Source organism: Ursus arctos, unplaced genomic scaffold (assembly GCF_023065955.2).
Source record: "Ursus arctos isolate Adak ecotype North America unplaced genomic scaffold, UrsArc2.0 scaffold_8, whole genome shotgun sequence".
Taxonomy (NCBI): domain Eukaryota; kingdom Metazoa; phylum Chordata; class Mammalia; order Carnivora; family Ursidae; genus Ursus; species Ursus arctos.
Window position 1 is genome coordinate 55155123 of NW_026623100.1, and position 17083 is coordinate 55172205.

Sequence of the window (17083 nt, forward strand, 5' to 3'; positions counted from 1 at the left end):
CAAGGCTAGTTCTCTAAATTGTCTCATCTGTGAAATGAAAACAATAGGATTGCTATGAGGATTAAATGAGATTATGCTCAAAAAAGTGCTTAATGGTAAACCATGAGGGCCAGCCATACAGTGCCACTGTTACAATAAACACCTGCATCCCTGAGAGGAACAGTTTGTAGATAACGCTCCTTCAGCACTCTACAAACGTTCAGTAAGTGCCTATCCTGTGTAGAGCCCTTAGTGAAAAAGATCTGCCTTCCAGGAGTCTGCTATCTAGTTCAAAGAGCCAAGAGAGATTACAAACAGATAAACTAAATGCCCTGAGAGGGGCATGAGTAAGGTGTCCTGGGACCGGGGTGCTGCGGAAGAGGTTTCAGTTTCCACTGGGGTAAGTGATTATTGGAGTTGAGATTTAAGTGGGTTCGAAAGATGAACACATTGAACTTAAAACGCACACACAAAATCTATACTGCAGGTACTTATTTTATTGTCGGTGACAATTCTTGGTGGAAAGCCCGATCGGAAAAACTGCAATCACTTCTATTACCCGACAAATATTGAGCAGTAAGTTTCGTGAGAAAGGCACCTATCTTTTGTCCAGTCTGTTTACTATACATTGCATACTCTGGGCAGTTCTTATCTTCATGGTCAGGAACAAAGTACACACACACATACACACACACACACACACACGCCCCTTTCCGAAACTAAAGGCCCAGTGACTCTGAGAGAGGGGGGGATCCCTCGCGGCCCAACCACACAATGGGGGCCGCTTCGCCGTAGCTCGCACCCCACCCGGCAGGCCAGGGTTCGACTTCTTGGGGCCGCTTCGCTCCTCCCCTGCAGTCCTCGGGGGCGCCCTCCCTCACTCGCGCTTCTCTCCTCCTTCGCTGGGGAGCCGGAAAACCCGGAGCGAACCGGCCCCGCTCGGCGGCGCATGCTCAGTAGCGAGCAGGTTCAGTTCGCTAGTAGGAAGCTCCAGCGCTACACCGGCGTCGGCGGCGGCCGCGGCGGCACCTCTGGGCAGCCAGATCCTCCAACGACGACCTCGGGCCTTTCCCCTCCCCCGCTACACCCCGGCTCCGCTCCGCCCCGGGCCGCTCGCGTTTCGGGGTCCCCGCTGCGCGGAGCGGGCGCCGCGGCCGGAGCGTCCCTCCACACGCCCTCCCCCCCCCCCCCAGCCGCCGGCTTTGCCGCGGGGCCAGGCCGGGCCCGGGAGCGTAGCCCCGGCGGGCGGCGGCCGCGGCGGAGGGCAGCCCGGGGCGGCGCCGGCGGGCCGGGGAGGGGTGGGGGGCCCGGCCCCGGGGCGGTGGTGCGGGATGCCGCCGCCGCCGCCTCCGGGCTGCGTTCGCTCTCCACGGCTCGTGCCCGTGTCGGGTGGGTGGCCGGGCGCGGGCCTCGCCCCTCAGCCCCCTCTCCAAGGCTAGCCCGGCCGCGCGGCGCCCCGAGGGGGCCGGGCCGTCCGGTGGGGCCGCGGCCCTCTTCGGTGCTGCGAGCTCGCCCTCTCGCGGCTCCCCGGCCCGGCCGCCGCCGCCCCTCTCCCCGCCCAGAGGCGCCCCGGGGGCACCATGCAGGCGCAGCAGCTGCCGTACGAGTTTTTCAGCGAGGAGAACGCACCCAAGTGGCGGGGGCTGCTGGTGCCGGCGCTGAAAAAGGTGAGGAGCGCGCGGGACCCCGCTTCCCGGCTTGCAGCCCCTGCGAGGGTGCGGGGCCGGAGAAGGGCTGGGGAGGCGGGGCGCGCGCGGGGCCGTCTTTCTTCCCGGTCTCCCAGAAAGGACCGCGCACACTGAGAGGTTCCCCCACACTCGCTGACTCGGTGTTGACATTCACCCGGTGTGTGGGAAGGCCGCAGGAAGCCAGGCAGAGTTTGTCCGAATAATCCAACCTCGGAGAGGTTAATGTCCTGCCCCTGATTCAGAGACAAGAGTTGGAGGAGGCTCAGTTTTCAGTGGAGGTCAAAGCAGGCCACTTTTCCGCCTTCTCGGTCTTACCCTGGAGCTGCTGTCAGCCTCCGGTTTTAGGTGTCCAGTATGCTGGTTTTAGTGGGCTCGAGAATGCTCTTGCCATAATGCTTGCTCTAAGTAATTGCAGAGCTTGCTTGCCAGCAGGAACAGGGCCTGCCTTGCTCGCCCTCTGTAATCACTCCTCATTCCGCTGAATTCCCCCCCACGTCCGATTAGCAGGGGCGGGTGCACATGCCCCCCCCCTTTTTTTTTTGCCCCCGAGCGTCTGAGAATCTTGGTACTATCTTTTGTTTTGTTGATTTGAATTTTTAGCCTGTGTTTCTCAAGTTTGCCACATTGTTATCTAAAGTTGTATACTCCGTGATCTGTGCTTTTAAATGTTTAAGTACCTTTAGGAAATGTTGCTACATTGTTAAAGCTTCTAAAGCAATATCGTGACTTAGTATATACATTAAAACGTCAGAAACTGGTATGTTTGAATGAACATTAAAACGGTGTTTTTTGTTTCCCTTCACCTTTTCTATAAAGAGATTGCTTTAATAGTGTTTCTTAATCCCAATTTCTTGTTGCAGGAAGAATGTTTTATATTATTAGTTAAACTACATTTTTACTCCTTTTGAGAGTTGAGATTGTGGTGTTCCTTTTGTTCTAAACATTTATACTTTTAAAAACTGTCTTAAAAGGTGCCTGATGTTTCCCAAAAGCCAGCAACTTTTACTTTCCCTTTTGCTGTCCCTGCTCCCCCCCCCCCCAGCTCCTTGGAAACTTACAGTGGAAACTATTTAGTTAGTTAGCAGAATTTGCTCATTTTTTCAGATATAAGTTCCTGACTCTTTTCCTTAAGTGTCTGAGTAACTAACAAACATCTCTGTGGTGTTTCCTAAGAAAACCAAAGAGATGCCGCATTCCTTCTGTACTTTATTCATTAGAAATCCCATCAGGGCTTTCACTCTTTTTACTTTTACTTTACCTGCAAGCTTGGCATCCTAGCTGATAATAGGAGGTCTCAGTCATGTTAGTAAGCCTGGTGCTGACGGAGGTGGGGGTGGAGTGGGGAGGAGACAGAAAAATTGTTGAGAACATACAAAAGAACTCATAAAACACTATCAGTTTGGGGCTGTTTTGCTTAGGAGCAAACAACTCCTGTCCCATCAAGATACTCTTAGTTGAGGGTATTGTGAAGTAGTGGAAAGGGCATTGTAGGAGTTGGCAGACGAGGTTTAACTCTGCCACACTGGTGGCCCTTGCTGAAATCTTTCTGCAGAAGCCTTTTGTTTGGCTGGCACAGTGTTGTTTTACAAACTTTTAATGTAATTAGTTGCCGATATTTAAAAGTGGGAGCTATTACATAAAATCTGAATTTTCAGTTTTTCTTGAAGAATAGGAAGATGTCTCCACATTGGGCAAGACAGTAAACTGTTGGAGCCGAGTGAATGGTTTTCCTCTTTAGACTGGGCATGCATCTCCAGTTTACCACAATCCCCACCAGTCCTCGTGACCTATTTACATAAACCAGCTTTGACTCGAAACAGAGATACCCTCGCGTGACAGAAGGGATGGGGGGGGTGGAAGTGTACACAGTCTAGCTGATAAGTAAGGTTCTTCCAGTTCTTATTTAAGATAGCCACTGATGAGGACTCTAAGCCACCTAAGATGACGTTGAAAATATATTGCATATCTGGCTGTGCTCTTGATAACTCAGAACCTGCATTTTCACCTGCCTGCTAGACATTTCATGTGGATATCTCCTTATCTTGAACTCTTCCTTTAGCCTTATTTTACTATTCGCAGATGTGCCCAACTCGTGTTATCTCACCTGAGGCTCTGTGGTCAAGTTATTCTCTTCACCTGGATTGCCCTTTGCCTGGCCAAACACTAACTCAGCCTCAGGTGTTTTCTCAAATCCTCAGGCCTGAATTGGATAGTCTTTATTTTCTTTTGGCTCCAAACCCTAGCACGTAACAATGAATTTTAAGTTCCTGTTTACTTGTCCTCCCCATCCCACAACTAAATTAGATGGTCCTTGAGAAAAGGAATGGTATTCTACCCTCTTTTTATCCTTCACACGTATAGTGCCTGACACCTACCTAGTAGGCACTTATGTGAATGAATGGGTGAGGGACTACCCCAGCTAAAACCGTCACCTCTCTCCACCTCCACTGACCATTAAAAAAAACATTCCTCTTGACTAGTGGCTTTATTATTTTATTTGGTTCAAAACTTTGGAGTCATTCTGACTTCTCTCTTTTACATTACTGCCCATACCCAGGCACAGCATACAACACAATAAACGTAGGTTTATTTCCCTTTGACATGTTTTGTAATCTGTTCCCTTCTACTCTGAGTCCTCTTTCCCAGACCACTGTGATAGCCTCTTAACTAATTTACTGCCTCTCACCTTTCCTATATCTGTTTTTCAAATTTCAGAAGTTACAGTACATTTCTGAATATGTTGCACTTTTGTTGAGAACTGTTGGTATCAACTCAGGGGAAGGGAAAAAAGAGAGGGAGGCGAACTGTAAGAGACTTGCCTATAGAGAACAAACTGAGGGTTGGTGGAGGGGAGGCGGGCCGTGGATGTGCTAAATGGGTGATGTATTAAGGAGGGCACTTGTTGTCATGAGCATTGGGTGTTACATGTTAGTGATGAATCACTAAATTCTCCTGAAACCAATATTACACTGTATGTTAACTAACTAGAATTTAAATAAAAACTAAAAACAAAAACAGAACAATTGATATCTTTTGAGGGCATAAAATGAAATGCACAGTCTTTAGCATGAAATTGATCATGATTGGTGATCTGGCTTCATCCTGCATTGCCTACCATAATCTTTCATATTCTTTATGCTTCAGCCGGACTGAACAACTACTTTTCCTGACTATGCCCAGAATGTCTCTATATTGGTCTAAGTCCTATCTTATCTATTGCACAAATATGTTATGCTTACTACAGACCAGGTAATGCCCTTGGCACTAGGGATAAAAAGGTAAATGACATCACTCAGAAATGACTAAGTTAGAACAGGGTGGGAAGTGGCAGAGGATGAGTTTGGAGAGGAAACTGGTTTATAGAGAATTTTTTTTAATGTTAAGCTAAGGAGTTTGAATTTTATCTTGAGGGGATGAAAGTCATTGAGGAATAGGTGAGTAACATCAGATTGGAATTTTAGAAAATTCACTTTGGCCATAGGATAGAAAATGGATTGGATTAGAATGAGACCTGAGGTAAGGAGAAAAGTTAGAAGGCTAGTTTAATAGTCCAGCCAAGGGATGAAATGTGTTTGAATTAAGGGTGCACTTGAACTAAGGTGGAGATGTAGGGATGGATTTTGAGAGATGTTTAAAAGGTAGAATTGACAGGACCCAGTAGCCCACTGAGTGAGTAGGGCAAGTGGTAAGAGAGCAGGAAGAGTCCTAAGTTTCTGGCTTGTGTGCCTTTAGTCAGGACAGAGAAATGGAGGAGAAACTGTCAGGGGTGGACAGAGTGACATAAAAACATGAGTTTGGGACATGTTGATTTCAAAGTCCTTTTGGCTTATCCAGGTGGGCTTGTCAAGTTAGCAGTTGGTTGTTGGTATCTGCCACTGCAGATCTGGGGCTTCCAGGGGTGTAAGTAAAGCTTTAAGAATAGATGAAGGCTTCCGGCACCTGGGTGATGCAATCAGTTAAGCGTCTGACTCTTGGTTTCAGCTCAGGTCTTGATCTCATAGTCGTGAGATCGAGCCCCACCTCAGGCTTTGGGCTCAGTGCAGAGTCTGCTTGAGATTCTCTCTCCATCTTTCTCTTTCTCTCCTGCTCGTTCTCTCTCTCTCTCAAATGAATAAAACTTTACAAAAGAATAGATGAAGCCTTATCTATACAAAGACTTATACATGGATATTCATGGCAGCTGTATTCAGCAAAAAATGGAAACAACCCAATGTCCATTAACAGGTGGATGAATAAACAAATTATGAAATAGCCATACGTTGAAATACTACTCGGTGATAAAAAGGAATGAATTATTGACAAACACGGCAGTGTGGCTAAATCTCAAAAAATTAAGCTGAATGAAAGAAGCCAGATCAAAAAAGAGTAAATGCTGGATAATTATATAAAATTCTGGAAACTGCAAACTAATCTATAGTGACAAAAAGGTCAGCAGTTTTATGGGGGAGCCTTTTATGTTCATTTGTTAATTGTGCTGATAGTTTCAGGGATTTATACGTTGGTTAAAATTTAACAGATCGTATAACTCAGATATGTGCAATTTGTTGAATGAAGAGAAAACTGAGGTTTGAAAAGAGAAATTTGGTTAGAGAGTCTGCATTTTTAAAGCTTTTTTTTTTTTTAAAGATTTTATTTATTCAACAGAGATAGAGACGGCCAGTGAGAGAGGAACACAAGCAGGGGGAGTGGGAGAGGAAGAAGCAGGCTCATAGCAGAGGAGCCTGACGTGGGGCTCGATCCCACAGCGCCAGGATCATGCCCTGAGCCGAAGGCAGATGCCCAACCGCTGTGCCACCTAGGCGCCCCGAGAGTCTGCATTTTTAAACACTGTACTATGCTACTTCTAGCAGGGGTGATGGCATCCTTTTTTCTAAGATGGGAGGGAAAGAGATGAAGATGGGTTTGTAGGTTGGGGAGCAGTGAGTTCATGGTAGGTAGCCTCTGTGTTCATGATGAAATGAAAGGCAAGATTCTTTACATAGAGTGAGGAAAGAGAAATGACCGTGGAGTTTAAGAAGCATAGTGAAGTTTTGCTGTTGTCGAGTGTGGAGAGGGAGCCAACCAGTGAATTAGAAAGGAATTGCTGAGCAGTGCTGAGTGTGGAGACCATCAATTTGGAGTAGCATTCATTGGTCTGGTTGTAAGATTTCCTCCAGCAGTGCACGTCAGTTCAGGTAAAGGGGCACAGAAGGAGAACTGGTTGCGAGTGGCTGCAGTAGAGACTAAGAGGATAGCAATATTTCAGATGATAGGAGGTAAAGCTATAAGACAGGTCATGGAGGTGTAAATGAAGGCTCCCACAGACTAGAATCTTGGTGAGGTGGAAGAGGAGGGTAGTGAGAGCAGATAGGGGATTATGATTGGAGATGATAATTATACTTTAGGATTTTAAGATTCCAGAGATGAAAGAGATAAAACAATTAGGAGCTCCAAAGCTGGTGTATTGAATGATGGATTGATGTATTATATATATGGATGATGACGAAGTCCACAAGGATTATGGCATATGTTCTAGTGGAAAGGAAGATGCTAATCCAGCAATTGCAGTGAGGTCCAGAAATCACAGCAGTGAGGGTGCTTCCGCCAAATAATAATAAAAGTGACAAGTACTCCTGTTCCCTGTAGTGTATTTTATATCACAGCTGTGGCTAGAATAGGAAAGAACTTTGCACTTCATTTTAGAATATTTTTGTCTTGTGATTAAGTTTTTTACCCAACATTTTATTATGAAAAGTTTCAAATAAACAGAAAAGTTGAAAAAATTATACAGTAAAACACCCGTATACCTATCACCTAGGTTCTATAATTTACATTTTACTGTGTTTGCTTTATCACATGCCTATCCATTCCTCCCTTCATCCACCAGTCCATCTTACATTTTGATGTATTTCAAAGTAAGTTACGGACATCAGTACGCTTTACCCCTAAACACTTCAGTATGCATGTCATTAACTAGGGGTCAGTATTTGTTTACAGTTCTTTTTGTTTTTTAGGTAAAATCTGTGTACAGTGGATTTTACAAATGTTAATTGTACCATTTAACGAGTTTTGACAAACAAATACAACCCAAGCCTCTATCAAGATTTCAGCATTGTCACTCCTGAAATTTCCCCCATGTGCCTTGTGCGTCAATCCCTTCAACCATTGTTCTGATCTTTTATCATTCTACCATAGATTAATCGTACCTATTCTAGAACATCATATTAATAGAATCATACAGTATATATTTTTGGTAAGGCTTTGAGGTTGTGTTTATCAGAAGTTCAGTCCTTTTTTCCATCACAGAACTGTATCAAAATTTGTCAAGTGGTTAGATACCTGGGAGGTTTCTAGTTTGGGGCTATTATGAATAAAGTTTCCATGAATGTTCTTATTGTACAAGTTGGGTTTTGTTTTTGTTTGTTTGTTTGTTTGTTTTTGGTAGGACTATGTTTCATTTATCTTGGGTAAACACTAGGAGAAATGGCTTATAGAGTGTCTGTTTAGTTTTATAAGGAACTGCCAGACATTTTCTCAAAGTGGTTGTACCTTTTATATTCCTACCAACAATGTATGAGAGTTCCTGTTGCTCTTTGCCAGTATTTGATGTTATCAGTCTTTAATTTTAGTTGCTGTGGTAGGTGTGTAGTGGTAAGTGTGGTTTTAATTGCATTATCCTGGTGACTGATATTGAACACCTTTTCATTGGCCATTCTTACGCCTTCCTTTATACAGTCTGCATAAATCTGTTGCCCATTTTAAATTTTGAGTTCTTTTTAGTATTGAGTTGTAAGAGTTCTTTATATATCCTGGATAATTATTATTCTTTCAAAAAATGTTTATGACTATTTTCTTCTATCCTTTGGTTTGTCTATTCATTCTAATGGTGTTTTTTGATGAGCAGAGTTTTAATTTTAAATATCAAAGGAGTCAAATTTATTAGATTTTTTTTAAGGTTATTGTTCTCTGTTTAAGAACCCCTTGCCTGCCACCAAGCCGTGAAGATAATTCTAATGCTGTTTTCTAAAAATTTATAGTTTTAGCTTTTACATAATCTGTGGTCCATTTCAGATTAATTATTGTGTATAATATAAAGTGGGAATTGAGATTCATTTTTTATGCTGATATCTAGTTATTATGGAACTATATGTTGAAGAGATTTTTCTTTCCCTGTTGGACTGTGATATTTTTGTGAAAACTAAATGAATGTATGTCATATATATTTATGTAAATATATATTCAAACATCTCCATTCTGTCCCAATGATAAGTTTCTTTATCTTTACACCGGTTCACACTATCGGTTACTGTAGAGTTATAGTAAGTCTTGAAGTTAGGTAGTGTAAGTCCTCCAATTTTGTTCTTCTTTTAAAAAAATATTCTTTTAGTATTTCTAGATTTGGATTTCACTATAAATTTTGAACCAGCCTGTCAATTTCTACCAAAATATTTTGGTGAGCTTTTGATTTTGATTGCATTGAATCTATAGATCTATCACTAGGGAGAATTGACATCTTAACACTATTAAATCTTTGGGTCCACGAACATAGTATATCTCTCTGTTTATTTAGACTTTTTATTTTTTTTAAGATTTTATTTGAGAGAGAGAGCACGAGCATGAGCAGGGGCAGAGGGAGAGGGAGAAGAAGACTCCTCACTGAGTAGAAAGCCAGGTGGGCTAGTTTGATCCCAGGACCCTGGGATCATGACCTGAGCCAAAGGCAGATGCTTAACTGACTGAGCCCCTCACATGCCCCAAGACTTTTTAATTTCTGTCAGCAACACTTTGTAGTTTTCAACGTAATAGTCTTACATGTCTTTGGTTAAGTTTAACCTTAAATACTTTGTGTTTTGATGCTATTATAAATTGTTTCAGAATTTTCTTTGGGTTTTTTTTTTAAGATTTTATTTATTTTGAGAGAGACAGAGTGCACTTGAGAACATGTGGCAGGGGGAGGGGCAAAGGGAGAGGAAGAGGGAGAGAAGCCGACTCCCCACTGCGCGGGGAGCCTGATGAGATCGTGACCTGAGCTGAAATCAAGAGTGCAACGCTCAACCAACTCAGCCACCTACATGCCCCTAGCATTTTATGTTCTAATTGTTAGTCACAAATATGGAAACATAGGGCATCTGGGTGCCTCAGCTGGTTAAGCATCTGCCTTCAGCTCAGGTCATGATCTTGGAGGCCCAGGATTGCGTCCCGCATCAAGCTCCCAGCTTGACAGGGAGTCTGCTTCTCCCTATGACACTCCCCCTCTTGTGCGCTCTCTTTCTTTCTGTCTCTCTCTCTCTCTCTCAAATAAATAAATAAATAAATATGCAAACATAAAGCTGCTTTTTATATGTTGTCCTCATATCCTTTGATTTTGCTGGTAGTTATAGATTCCACAGGATTTTCTATGTAATTACGTCATCTGTAAGTGCAGACAATCCGATATTTATTTTTCTTGCCTTATTTTACTGGCTAGGACCTCCATTTAATGTTGAATGGAAGTAGTGAGAGTGTTTGTATAGCTGAGTTTTACAGCTGAGGAAATGGATCCTTAGAGAGGTAGACTGCTCAAGATCTTATAACTAATAAGAAGTAGAATCAGGATTTGAACCTGAGTCTGTCTGGCTTCAAAAACTACTGTACTGTATTGCTTGCTTTGAGTAGGCAATATAATGCAGTACTGTGTTTTAATTGTCTTGCCCCTTAGATTTTAGGGGCAAAGTGCCTTAGGATGGAGGAGGCTGAATGAAGAGGGCTTTGAAACCCCTTGCTATAAGCTGAGAAGCTCAGCCCTTTTATGTATTAGGGCACTTCATAGGATTACATTTGAAAAAATGGTACTGCTGCATAAAAAAGTAAGACTTTTAAGGGAACTAGTTAATGGAAAGCTAGTGTAGACCATAGAGGAAGGGGCTGAGAAGTAAAGTCTTGGAGTGCCAATAGGAAGCTTGGAGACTATCCTTTGTGTTTGTTTGTTTGTTTGTTTTTAAAGATTTTTATTTATTTATTTATTTGATAGAGAGTGTGCACGTGCACAAGCAGGGGGAGCAGCAGAGGGAGAAGCAGGCTCCCTGCTGAGAAGGGAGTCCAATGCAGAACTCTATCCCAGGACCCTGGGATCATGACCTGAGCCGAAGGCAGACGCTTAACCGACTGAGCCACCCAGGTGCCCCTCTCCTGTGTGTTTATGTTTGGGAGTGACAGAAGTGATGGTTTAAGTGGAAGTGGGAGTTAGCCAGGTGAGGATAAGGAGGAAGAGTTAAAGGATATGTGGTGGCTTGGAGTCCAACAGGAGCTCAGCGTTTTCGGAGTTCTGAGTAGCTGGAGTCTGGAGCATGGGGCCAGATCTTGTGAGCAGTGGGGAACCACTGAAAGGTTTCAAGCGAGCTATTGACCATAAGATATGAATTTTTTAAAAAGATTTTATTTATTTTTGAGAGAGAGAAAGTGCGCACACAGGCGAGCAAGTGTGGGGAGGGACAGAGGGAGAAGGAGAGAGAGAATCTCAAGCAGACTCCCTGCGAAGCCTGGAGCCTGATACGGGGCTCAATCTCAGGACCCTGAGATTGTGACCTGAGCTGAAACCAAGAGTCAGAGGCTTAACTGACTGAGCCATCCAGGTGCCCCTAGAGAGGAATTTTGAAGGCTCACAGGCTGCTCTGTGGAGCATAGATTAAATGGTAGTAGAACTGTAGGCAGGAAGGCCAGTTAAGATGGGTCGATGGTGTTTTTGACTAGGGCAACAGCTGTGGGGATAGAGAAAAGTGGGCAGATTTTAGATGTAGACGTAGACTGATGATTGAATGACACAGTAGTGAGAGAGAGGAGTCAAACCTTACTCCTCGCTTTCTGGCTTAGAGGTGTAAGTGCTAATGGGATGAAAAAGGACATACTGGGAGAGGAGCATGTTAGGAGGAGAACTGAGAAGCCTTCGGTACCCTGGGAGTGAGAAGGTGTGAGAGCATTGTGTTAGCAGGGATTTATACGTTGGGGGTAGCCAAGTATGGCAAGCATGGAAAGTGTCTTTGTTGGACTGTCCTCAGGAATTACAGGCAGGTAACAACCTGAAGACTCTGATAATGTCTTTCAAAGTGCATTTCAAATAAGTTTTCTCCATAAAAGCTTTCTACTACAACTCCATCCCCTAAGTATAATGAATCTCTTAATTTACTTAGTACTTTATACCTCAATTTTAGTACTTAACGACAGCCTGCCCTTCAAAGTTTGGATCTGTGGCTTCACTCTTTCTCTATATTGAGAATTACTTGAGGTCAAGAATAGGATCCTATATCCCTATAATGCTTAGCATATTTCTCACATGTAGTAGATGCTCGGGACGCATTTGTTGAATTGCGTGTGGTTCTGAGTCTGTCCCCTCAAATTGGTTGAGTGTTAGTTGAGATCTTCAACTTCAAAGGCCATTGGAATTGCCATGTTCAGTGTGTACCATTTAAGCAAATAGGTAAGCAAATGCTGTATTTTAGAAATAATTCATGGCTAGTTTTTTGTTTGTTTTTTTTTGTTTAAGTAGGCTCCATGCCCAGCATGGAGCTCAACGCAGGGCTTAAACTCACAACCCTGAGATCAAGACCTGGGCCGAGATCAAGAGTCGGACACTTAACGGACTGAGCCACCCAGGCGGGCCAAAATGGCTAGATTTTTTAATAGTGTGTAGTGCAAGGGAGAAGCAGATGCCAAGATGGGATGGGGTGTGCAAGAAATTTATTAGAAGTGCTTGTGAGAGGAAATGGGGAAGGAGTCAGGGAGAGTCTTTAGACTGTGCTGCAAGTCTGACTCCCAAGTGAAGAAGAGAGGTGAGGGAGGAAGGAGCTTTGGGTGAGAGTGTCTTACTCTGTAGTGCAGTTCTAAGGAAAGTTCACCAAGGCCTCGGGAAAGTTCTCGAGTGAAAGTTGCCTGTCACAGGAATTCCTCATCTCCTAGGAATAGGCCTGCCTTGGTGTGCCTGCAGTGCTCAGTCCTTGAGGGGAGCGGCCACTGAGCAGTGCAGCCTCTGCAGGAGCGCTGTGACGCGTTTCCCACTGCGGCAGCTGGAGCCCTCCGTCCCTTGTCTTCCCCGGAGTCAGAGATCTGAGAGGCTCATTCTCATAGCCAGCCAGGCTCACCTCTGTGGCCATAAATTGCCTGATTTGGGATAATTCAGTTACAATCTTCCCCCCACTTAAAGTGGGTCCTTTGTTCCCCCCAAGCCCCTTACGCTTTAAAAAAAGATATCTTAGGGTAAGTTCTAAAAGTCAAAACTTAATTATCGTTGATATTAATAGTGCATAGTTTGTTTTAGTAGTTGTCAAGTGAAGGTTGCATTTCACATTCAAGTTTATTTCATAATTAAACTTCTAATGTACAAAACCACAAAGCAGCAAAGGCAAAGGAAAACAATGCGAATGATACCCATCTTACTACTATATGAGCTGGTGAACCAGGAGCACTTGGGCACGACCTTGGTAGTCCAGCCATCCAGCCATGAATGTGACTGCTCGTTGATTTTCCTTTCTAGGCTTGGGCTACCTCAGCGGCCGACAAACTCAAATCAGTACAAGAAAGTCCTCATAAAGTCAAATTCTGGTAACTTCCCATTTGGGGATAGGAATATACATAGGAGAAAAGTAATTTAAAGTTTTGGTTTTATGGACCCTGAATTACTTAGATATTATTTTTTAAAATAGATATTTTAAAAGTATAACAGGCAGATGATTTTGAAAAAGTTTCTTTAATGTTGCTTTCCTGCTGATTGTGACTGGTGTGGTTTAATTCATTAAATTTGTTGAGCACTTATTGTCTGGCAAGCATCATGGATATGCAATTCAAAATCAAACAGTTGTTTCTATGAAACTTGTATCTGGTGATAAAACAAAGTCTATAATCTGCCCCTATATGTTAAAGCCTCCCAATTGCAAATGAGATTGTACTTGGTATATGGAAAGGAGTTGACTGTTCAGGGTTCAAAGTAAATATAGGTCTTGAGATAAAAAGAAAAGTTGAGTTTTTCATTAACAGAGACTTTTTGTAATAAGCTAATAATTCTAGTTCTTCTTTTATAATGCCCAAAATAAACTTTTCCCTTCTATGTAGACAAGACTCATTTTCCATTTTACTCATTATCTAAATCATTTGGAAGTAAGTTGTTTTCTGTGTATGGCCAAATACTTTGTAATGGAATGCACTTACTGGTAATTACATTCACACCTGTTTTGGTTAAGGACTTTGGTAGGATTCTGATTTTTGTACATGTATTTAATAACTGTTTCTCTTAATTTTAAATATATATAACATAAAATTAGCCATTTTAACTGTGTTTAAGTGTATAATTCAGTGCCAATGACTACGTTCACGGTGTTGTGCAACCATCACCACTATCTATTTCCAAAACTTTTTCATCACCCCAAACAGAAACTCTGTACAAATTAAGCAATAACCTCCACTTCCCTCTCCCTTAGCCCCTGGTAACCTCTAATCCACTTTCTGCCTCTGTGAATTTGCCTATTCTAGATATTGCATGTAAGTGAAATCATACAGTATTTGTCCTTTTGTGTTTGACTTATTTCATGGTATAATGCTTTCAAGGTTCATTCATATTGTACATGTATCAGAATTTCATTCCTTCTTGGGTTTGAATAATATTCCATTGTATGTTTATACCACTTTTTGTTTATCCTTTCATCTGTTGATGGACACTTGAGTTGTTTCTACCTTTTCTCTATTGTGAACAATGCTACAATGAACATTGGTATACAGATATCTCTGTTTTCGGTTCTTCTGGGTATATATGTAGAAGTGGAATTGCTGGGTCATTTGGCAATGCTATGTTTATCTTTATCAGGAACTGCCATACTGTTTTCCACAGCAGCCATTTTACATTCCCACCAGTAATGCACAAAGTTTCTAATTTCTCCACATCCTCACCTATACTTATTTTTTGTTTTTGTTTTTCTTTTAAAAATTGCTGTCTTAGTTGGTGTGACCTGATATCTCATTATGCTCTTGGTTTGTATTCCTAATGATTAATGATAGTGAGCATTTTCTCGTGTGCTTATTGGCCATTTCTGTATCTTCTTTATAGAAAATGTCTGTTCACGTACATTGCCCATTTTTAAAATTAGGTTGTTTGTATTTTTGTTGTTAAGTTTTAGTAAATCATTATATGTTCTTTTTTTTCCCTGAAATCAAGACCTGAGCTGAGACCAATAGCCAGACACTTAACCTACAGAGCCACCTAGGCACCCCTATATGTTCTTGATATTAGACGCATTCAAACCCAACCAAATGTTGTTTTATTCAGTTTCTTGATAAAGTTAATTTTGATGTTCAGTTTATTTTTTCTTTCATTGTTCATGCTTTTGATGTCATATCTAAGAATCTTATGCCAAATCCAACATCATGAAGACTTACCCCCAAGTTTTGTTCTAGGGAGTTTATGGTTTTAGCATTTATATTTAGGTCATTGACCTATTTTGGGTTAAATTTTGTATGTGGTGTGAATTTGGTGTCCATTTTCATTTAGCATAGTGCCTCTGAGGTCCATCCATGTTGTAGCAGGTGGCAAGATTCCTTTTTTTTTTTTTGGCTAAATAGTATTCCATTATATTTATCACAATTTCTTTATCCATTTATCCATCAGTGGATACTTAGTTTCTTTCCATATCCTGGCTAATAAATATAAAGCTGCAGTGAACATGGTTGTGCATATAACTTTTTGAGTTAGTGTTTTTGTTTTCTTTTCTTTGGATAAATACCCAAAAGTAGAATTGCTGGATCATATAATAGCTCTATTTTTTATTTCTTGGGGAACATCCATACTGTTTTCCATAGTGGCTTCAACAATGTACATACCCACCAACCCTAACAAGAGTTCCCTTTTCTCTACATCCTTGCCAATGTTTGTTATTTCTTGTCTTTTAATTTTTTGAATTTTTAAATTTTTTATTTTTAAAGATTTTATTTTTAAGTAATCTCTATACCCAACATGGGGCTTGAACTTAAAACCTTGAGATCAAGAGTAGCATGCTCTACCAACTGAACTAGCCAGCTCCCCCACTGTCTTTTTAATAGTAGCCATTCTGACAGGTGTGAAGTTCATTTTGGTTTTGATTTGTACTTTCCTGATGAAGAATGTTGTTTGTATCTTTTCATGTACCCACTGGCTGTTTGTATGTCTTTGGAAAAGTATCTGTTTAGATCTTCTCCCCATTTTTAATTGTCTTTTTTTGGGGGGGGTTCTTTATATATTTTGGATATTCATGCCTTTTCAGATATATCATTTGGAAATATTTTCTTCCATTTAGATGGTTGCCTTTTCATTTTGCTGTCCGGAAGCTTTTTAAGTATGATATAGTTGCACTTATTTTTGCTTTTGGTGTCAGATTCAGAAAAACATTGCCAAGATGTATGTTAAGGAGCTTACCAACTATGTTTTCTTCTAGGAGCTTTATGGGTTTCAGGTCTTATGTTCAAGTCTTTAATCCATTTTTAGTTAATTTTTGTGTATGGTACAAGGTAGTAGTCGTTTCATTCTTTTGCGTGTGACTGTACAGTTCTCCCAACTAGTTATTGTAAAGACTGTCCTTTCCCCATTGTATATTCTTGGCTCCTATGCTATAAATTAATTGACGAAATATGCATGGGTTTATTTCTGGGCTCTCTAGTCTGTTCCGTTGATCTATGTGTGCGTTTTTGTATGCCAGTGCCATACTGTTTTAATAAGTACTATAGCTTTGTAATTTGAAATCAGGGCATATGATGGGTACAGTTTTGTTCTTTCTCAAGATTCTTTGCCTCTTTAGGGTTTTTTTGTGGTTCCATACAAATTTTAGGATTATTTACTGTATTTCTTTGAAAAATGCCATTGGTGGGCACCTGGGTGGCTCATTTGGTTAGGCATCTGACTCTTGGTTTTGGCTCAGGTCATGATATCAGGGTCATGGGATTGGGCCACCCGTTCGGCTCTGTGCTGAGTGCGAAGTCTTCTTGAGGTTCTCTCTCTCTCCCTCTGCCCTTCCTCCCACTCTTGCTCACTCTCAGTCTTTAAAAAATACTATTGGAATTTTGATATATATTTTTCTTCCTGATAGTTTGTTATTGGTGTGTAGAAAGGCAACATATTTTTTTTGTGTATTGATTTTATGTCCTTCAACTTTACTGAATTAGTTTCGGTTCTAGCAGTTTTTTCACGAAGCTTTTAGCAGTTTCTTTCTGTAATATCAGGTCATTTGCAGATGGTGACACTTTTACTTCTTCCTTTCTTGCCTTTTTATTTTATATATTTTTTTCTTGCCTAATTGCTCTAGCTAAGACTTCCAGCACTACACTGAAGTAAAATGGTGAACGTGAGTATCCTTGTCATGTTGCTGATCTTAGAGGAAATGCTTTCAGTTTCTTACCATTGAGTATGATGTTATCTGTTCTGGTCATACATGTACTTTATTATGTTG

At 41.7% G+C, this 17083-nt stretch overlaps 2 protein-coding genes across 2 annotated transcripts in view; both read left to right on the forward strand.

Annotated features, from left to right (window-relative positions):
- Positions 1 to 322: 322 nt before the first annotated feature.
- Positions 323 to 1418, forward strand: LOC130543104 (translation initiation factor IF-2-like). Its single transcript, XM_057308960.1, has 3 exons — positions 323 to 379; positions 467 to 555; positions 794 to 1418. The coding sequence occupies exons 1-3, from the start codon at positions 323 to 325 to the stop codon at positions 1416 to 1418; spliced, it is 771 nt and encodes a 256-aa protein (XP_057164943.1).
- A 38-nt stretch (positions 1419 to 1456) lies between these two features.
- SOS1 (SOS Ras/Rac guanine nucleotide exchange factor 1) overlaps positions 1457 to 17083 on the forward strand; it is a 140720-nt gene continuing 125093 nt past the window's right edge. The window contains 1 exon segment of the mRNA XM_026479379.4: positions 1457 to 1646. Coding sequence (XP_026335164.1) covers positions 1560 to 1646 — 87 coding nt within the window. The 5' untranslated portion in view covers positions 1457 to 1559.